We start from the raw sequence: 6,882 nt of genomic DNA on the forward strand, positions 1-6,882 counted from the left end.
AATAAAACTCAACGTTCACAGAAGTGTAGCTGCTCGTGTTCACATAAATAAGCGCCATATCCGATGATATTAAACAATACTTCTCTACAAGTTAAAATACAACTTGTGTTGAACCACAGATTGGCGAAGGATACACGGGTTTTCCACTTCCGGATGGATCCTTCAGAATAAAAGCGTCGTGTGCACAAAAGTGAACTAAACTTTGTCACAGATCTGCAGCACTGTGTATCTGATACTCATCTTTACATGTAAGGTTATCTGATCTTCACACTGTCATTTAATCTATGGCTGTGTAAGGAAAACCTACAGGCCCTCAAAATCAGCCATACTGTACAATAAATCAGTGCAAAAGACATGTTGTGTACAACCTTTAATGCATTATGCACTTCAGGTCTGCTCAATCTTAACAAACGTATTTGTGAACAGATTTCATGGTACTATTGTAGCTGGAACAATTTACAGTTTCGTCCTGTCCACTATCATTTCCCTTGTTTAGTCTCTCCTGGAGGATCAGGCTGTGTTGCTCTACGATGATTGCACTTATTTCATTTTCTGTTGGTGGATCAGGCTGTGCATTTCCTTGACTGTCCTAATCCACAATAATTCCACTTTTTTCACACTCACTAATTTAATTTAGCATGTTCTCAATAAAACAATCCTTCATTATTATATTAAACATTTTGAACATTAGTCTAAAAATCTAATAACATTAATATGATTATAAATACATTTAAATAAAAGAAATGTTATGAATGTGCTTATAGTTTGCTGGACTCTGGGACTGGTTTCACTCTCAGGACTCCCTCCTGGGAACACGAGGCAGCCAGCACCCCGTCTCTTCTCCACAGTCGGCCTTGAACCAGTCCCCTGCTACCGCCTGTCGGACACAACACAAACCACATTAATTATATTAGTGAACTGGTATTAAAACATGTATTAATATTCTCATTTTAAATGTAAAATCTTAAACTAACAAATCACTCTAGACATGAGTCTTTAAGACCCTGTGGTGCAAGACAGAAGACAGAACAAATGAAGTACAGCGGAGATAAAGTGAACAACATACTGACCTGCCCATGGGCTCTCACACTCGTACAGCATCCACTCATCACTGCGGAAAGTGCTGTGGAACCACATGGCGTGGTCCAGGGAGGCTGAGAACAGGGCCCTGTAGTTGGGATAAGGCAGCAGCGCTGTGCCCAGGAACGCAAAGTCTGATACATAAGCAGCAACGCAGCAATGCAGCTTCATGTTGCCTTCACCTACATAAATACACAAATAAAATGCATAAACAAACCCTGCTTTGATTGCACTATACATGTAGCCTTGTCTCCTAAAAAAATCTATACAACTAAACTGCATTCTCAATTACATTTGGAAGGGAATATATTTTTTTGCGGATTACATTTGTCTTTTATGTATCACAAATACCTGCAGAAATCTGCAGATGGCTGCAGCGACTGACGTAGAACAAGGAGCGACGCTCAGAGCAGGTGACGCAGTATATCAAGCAACCGTGAATAAAAACGTTATTGAATAATAATGGGCATAACAAGTGAGAAAGTCCACTACTGGCGGGCAGGTGGATGGGTCCAACAAACACCAGACTTTCCCCCAAGAGATGTTTGTGTCCCGTGTGAAACAGTAATTTCTTGCGTTTTTGTTTTTCCAGTAAATAATTTAAAGCCAAACCATGATGTTTTTTTTATTAAGCCTAACCCAGTAGTTTTGTTGCCTAAACCTAACTAAGTAGTTTTGTTTGGTTTTGTTTCACTCTCCTAGTCATTTTAAGTCAAACCATTTTTACAAAACCTAACCAAGTAGTGTTGTAGCCTAAAACTAAGTAGTTTTGTGGCCTGAACCTAACTTAGGAGTTTTGTTGTGTTTTCTTTTTGTTTTGTTTCCATTTACAACGTTAATCCCGTGTTTAAAACTGCGATTGTAATCCAGGAGAAAATATGTTTCCCTCAAAATGTATTTTGGTTATGCACTTTAGTTGTACGGCAACGTCACTTTGTGGGAGACAGGGTTGTATACATGGTATATTTTGCTTACATCCCGAGTATATGTCATTGTGTTATATGCTGTATCCTCTCATGTCTGCTGCAGTCATTTCATGTCCCCAAAGATTCTCAGCTTACTGTTTCATTTACACTCCAGAATGGAGCAAATAGAGTCAATTGTTTACCAATATATCCTCGTGCTCGCACCCAGAACAGCTTCTTCGGCTCACTTGCAACAACTCTGTAGAAGTGTGGTGGGTTGACTGGCTTTATCTCGATGGGGACCTCATTAGCCAGCAGTTTGTTAAGGCCTTGTTTTGATTTCTCTGCCAGGTCTGGTTTACTGTGAAACAATAGAAAGAAATACAAATCAACGATTGAGGACCTCCATCTGCAAAGTGCTCAATGGTCATTCATGGCAAACTAAAACATTGCATATTTTATTTTATAACTGGAGTCAATCCATCATTTGTTTATTCTAATGAACCTGTGAGCTGGTTCCCACACCTGAGGACTGTATAAAGTGCTACAGGAATGAGTCCTAAAACCCTGAAATGAGTTAGCATTTTAACACATCCGGTTCCTCGTCTGGAAGTCAATGGGTTTTTTGAATGGGTTTTTAGTTAGATGCCTGAAATAAGGTCTGTGGTTACACAAGCTGAAGAGGTTTTAACGGTTTGTTTGGATTATCAGAGTACTGGGACACTAAAATGGGATTTTCCATTCACCTGTATTTCATTTGGGTGATTGCAGAAAAAAAAACTACCTGCATGGCATGGAGGTAAGTGGGAAAATATATTATCTTTTTTTGGATTCGTGTAACCTGACCATTTAACAAATAAATACTGTACATACTTCTTTAAATTGTACTGTGTTTTTATGTCACTCAAATGTACTAGCTTCTAATGCAGTTCTCTAATCTAACCTACTGAGTATACAGACTACATGTCGGCCTTGTTCTGCAGGTGTGTTGGTGTCTATCCAAGTCCCTCGTTCATGTTGCTTTGTCACTAATAAAATAAATAGTTATTCCACTTGAGATCAGGGTTGCAGTTAACATTTACTGTCTTAATCAATTAATCTGCTCATTATTTCCTCAATTAATCTTTTTGTCTATTAAATGTCAGAAAATAGAGAAAGGTGATGAATTCAAATTGTTTGTTTTGTGTCCAAAACCCCAAAATATTCAGTCAGATATGACAGAGAAACACAGAAAATCATCACATTTGAGAAGCTTTAACCAGAAAAAATTTGGAATTTTTGCCAGAAAAATTACTGCAACGATTAATCGAATAGCTTAATTAATACATTTTCTGTCGACTGGCTAATCAATAAATTGACTAATCTTAGCAGCTTTACCTGAGATAATGATGAATGAGCTCCTCTACAGTGAGGAGGTCTTCAGGCGGAGGCACCACCGGCATGGTGAACTGGTGCTGCAGGGGACTCGGCTGCAGCATGTGGAAGGACGCTTGGCAGATGAGAATAGGCTGTCCATGCTGGATGGCCTTCACAGAGCGCACTGCGAAACTGCGACCATCTCTTGTGCGGTCCACCTGGTACAGCACTGGAACCTTAGGATCCCCTGAAAAACACCCAGAAGACAGCTGTGGGGAAACAGTAACTGGGACTGACTGAAGCCAATTTACCAGATCACCACTGATTATGACAGGATAGAGTCACTGTAACTGTAACTACTGTTCTAGTCTTCTGTGGTTTCATTCATTCTATAAAAGACAATTTGCATTAAACCATTAGGGCTGGGACGATACGCCCATCTCCCGATTCAATACGATCACGATACTTGGGTGCCGATTCGGTATGTATTGCGATTCGATATTATGATTTTGTTAACTTATTTAACACTAGACCATGGGAAAAAGTTGAATCATACACTTGTAGGGACTTAGTGGTTTTTTCTTTTTAATTTATGTTTAGACATGTAATGTTTTATACTTCTGGTGAATATAATCAATCAATCTTATTTCCATATATATATATTTTGTATATTCAGTTCCCTTTGTTAACACCTTATTTTGAAAACCGGACACGTGTATATTTCCTCTAATTTCTCCAAGGTGGTCTCTAGCTCTCCCGTCAGCTCCGTTCTCTTTATCCATCCATGGTCAGCTCCATCGGGCCGTTTGAATGCATTTAACATAAATGTCAGTATATTGGTGCTCTACAGTCGTAGCGTCGGCCCATTTGACCTCAGAGATTAGAGTGACGGCTCGACCGCACGTTACTGCGATACGATAACATTTCCTGTCCATGACAGAGTTAGCATGCAGCTTTAGCCGTGATGTCTAGCTCTGCTTTTCCTGTCAATGTGTGAAACCCAAAGTGTTTCCATCCTTTACTGGATGTGTAGTGTTTACCACGCTGGATTTAAAATGTGAGGGTGCAGGTCGTATCCACGCAGACCCTCTGCCGTTTTATACTTTCTTGTTTCAGCTCGCTGCGGTCGGCTGCAGTTTGTTTTGGTTGACAGATATGGAACGGATATGACGTCACGTTACTCAGACTACAACAATAAAAGCGGTAACTTCCTTATACCTCCGCTTTAATATTTGGGTTGCACTATCGCTGGCCAACACCTTTAGAATTATGCTACATCTTACCTGCTCGTACAAAGTAGCAGTGGAGAGAATGGGCATAGAGATTATCGCTGACAGATTTGGCAGCAGCTACAAGGGCCTGACCGACTATTTGACCCCCAAACAAACGCTGACTGCGGGGCACCCAGTGGTGTGTCCCTCTGGGGAAAAACAAGAGAAATAATTGAAATATAAGTAATGTAGTCTCACTTGATGATAGGGCTGTACAATTAATCAAAAATGTTATAAAAATCGCAATATGGCCTACTGCAATTTTCAAATCACAGGAGGCATAATATTTGTTCAAGGCGAAATGATTAACAAAATACCATTTAAAATGAAATATTGTGGTGCTCCAGAGATCTCCTGGCCTACACATCATATTCTATTTAAGAAAATATCTTTGTTTGGTACAGTTCCCCGCAAAAAAAACCACACTAGTCATTTTAATAGGTTTTTAAATTAAAATGAAAATAATGATGATAATATCGTTAAAATATTCGCAATTTAATATTTTTTTCAAAATCATGCAGCCGTACTCATTGATGCTCATACAGCGAGGCTGATCAAAGTATTTAACAGTCATGAGTTTAGAATAGTTTTTTTTGTAAAAAACATGACAAACCATTTCCATAATAGGTTTGCATCCAGTTTAATTCTGCTCAGAATATCCTTGACTTGTGATATACAATCTGAAGTTATTCTAATGTACAGTTTTGGAGAACATTAAAGGAAAAGACTAAATAATAAATTGTTCAAAGTGACCTTGACTATGACCTTATAAAATCTGAAGTTATTCTACTGAACAGTTTTGGAGAGCATTTAAGGAAAAGTCCCCCATTGTGATCTTTAGGAAACCTGCAGACACATTAGGACACTTTGGTGACATCACAATATAATTGCATTTTGTCAAAAACAAATCATTCAGAGCCACATTAATTTGCATTTATTCAGTAACTAAATGCACTGAATCAAAATAGTTATGCTGCGTTCACGTCCTACGGGACGGTGGGAAATTCCATCCATGTCAACAAGACGGTGCTTTGACAATACAACACCATGAAATTAGGGTTCAACTACATTAAACGACGGTCTTTGGCTCAAGTGAAGCATCCATATGTGTTTGATTTTCAGGGACTTGTCGGATATATTAGATCTTTTAAAAAATATCCGAGTTTGACTTGAAGGCTTCTTGCAGTAGGAGAAACAGACTCACCTGTACAGGTCTACGTCGAGCGTCTCCAGGTTTAACACGCTGGTGACCAGGACGCTTTTGAGGTCCTGGTCAAGCTGAGATGCTGCACTCTCTGAGCTGTCACCTTCAGGTGGTTTCTGTGACACAGAACCGCCTGAAACATCACAATTATTGGTTGAGTCGCTGCTGCTGCTGGCACCAACTTCTTCCTCCTCCATGGTTCTTCTTCCTCCCTTCTTTGGTGTTTATTGGCAAACCAGCTTGGAGGTGCATTACTGCCACCTACTGGACTGGAGTGTGGAGCAGTAGATTGGCAGAAAAATACTAATAATTGAAAATAAATAAAAATAAAGTAAAATAAAATAATAAATAAATAAATAAATAAATAAATAAATAAATAAATAAATAAATAAATAAATAAATATAATTATCTCTACTCAGTATTGCACTATTGCCATAATAAGATAAGATAAGATAAGATGAACCTTTATTAATCCCCGGAGGGAAATTCAGGTGTCAAAGCAGCAACATCAGCAAACAGAGTGAAACACAGGAGAGGTAAAGGTATACAAAAATTATAAAAATGTATTTATTTATTTATTTATTTAACGCTTAATGTTAAGAAATAAAAGAGGCCAACATTTTAACATTTAAAGTGTAGTGATTATTTGGACAAGGTGTTATGTGCAAGGCAAGGCAACTTTATTTGTAGAGCACATTTCAGCAACAGGGCAATTCAAAGTGCTTTACATAAACATTCAAGAACATTGCGACAAAGTGCAAAAGAACATTAAGACATAATTAAAACAGTTATAAACATTAAATATTAGAAAATAAAAACAAGCTAAAAATAAAAGCTAGAATAAGATAAGATAAAATAAGATGAACCTTTATTAATCCCTGGAGGGAAATTCAGGTGTCAAAGCATCAACATGAGCAAACAGAGTAAAACACAGGAGAGATAAAGGTATACAAAAATTATAAAAACAATAGTAGAGATATAAAAGATACAGAGTGAATGGGTGAACATAGTGTGTGCAGTCCGTCAATAAATAAATGTAGTTTTATGTTTTATGTTTCATGTAAA

General features: G+C 38.0%; 1 protein-coding gene across 1 annotated transcript; it reads right to left on the reverse strand.

The window, feature by feature from the left end:
- Positions 1 to 355: 355 nt before the first annotated feature.
- Positions 356 to 6,053, reverse strand: acot8 (acyl-CoA thioesterase 8). Its single transcript, XM_037775697.1, has 6 exons — positions 5,817 to 6,053; positions 4,625 to 4,761; positions 3,363 to 3,588; positions 2,189 to 2,346; positions 1,071 to 1,262; positions 356 to 877 (listed from the first exon to the last, which is right to left on the reverse strand). The coding sequence occupies exons 1-6, from the start codon at positions 6,011 to 6,013 to the stop codon at positions 759 to 761; spliced, it is 1,029 nt and encodes a 342-aa protein (XP_037631625.1). The 5' UTR covers positions 6,014 to 6,053; the 3' UTR covers positions 356 to 758.
- Between the last annotated feature and the right edge of the window lie 829 nt (positions 6,054 to 6,882).

The sequence above is a fragment of the Sebastes umbrosus genome, chromosome 1 (assembly GCF_015220745.1).
Source record: "Sebastes umbrosus isolate fSebUmb1 chromosome 1, fSebUmb1.pri, whole genome shotgun sequence".
Lineage (NCBI taxonomy): Eukaryota > Metazoa > Chordata > Actinopteri > Perciformes > Sebastidae > Sebastes > Sebastes umbrosus.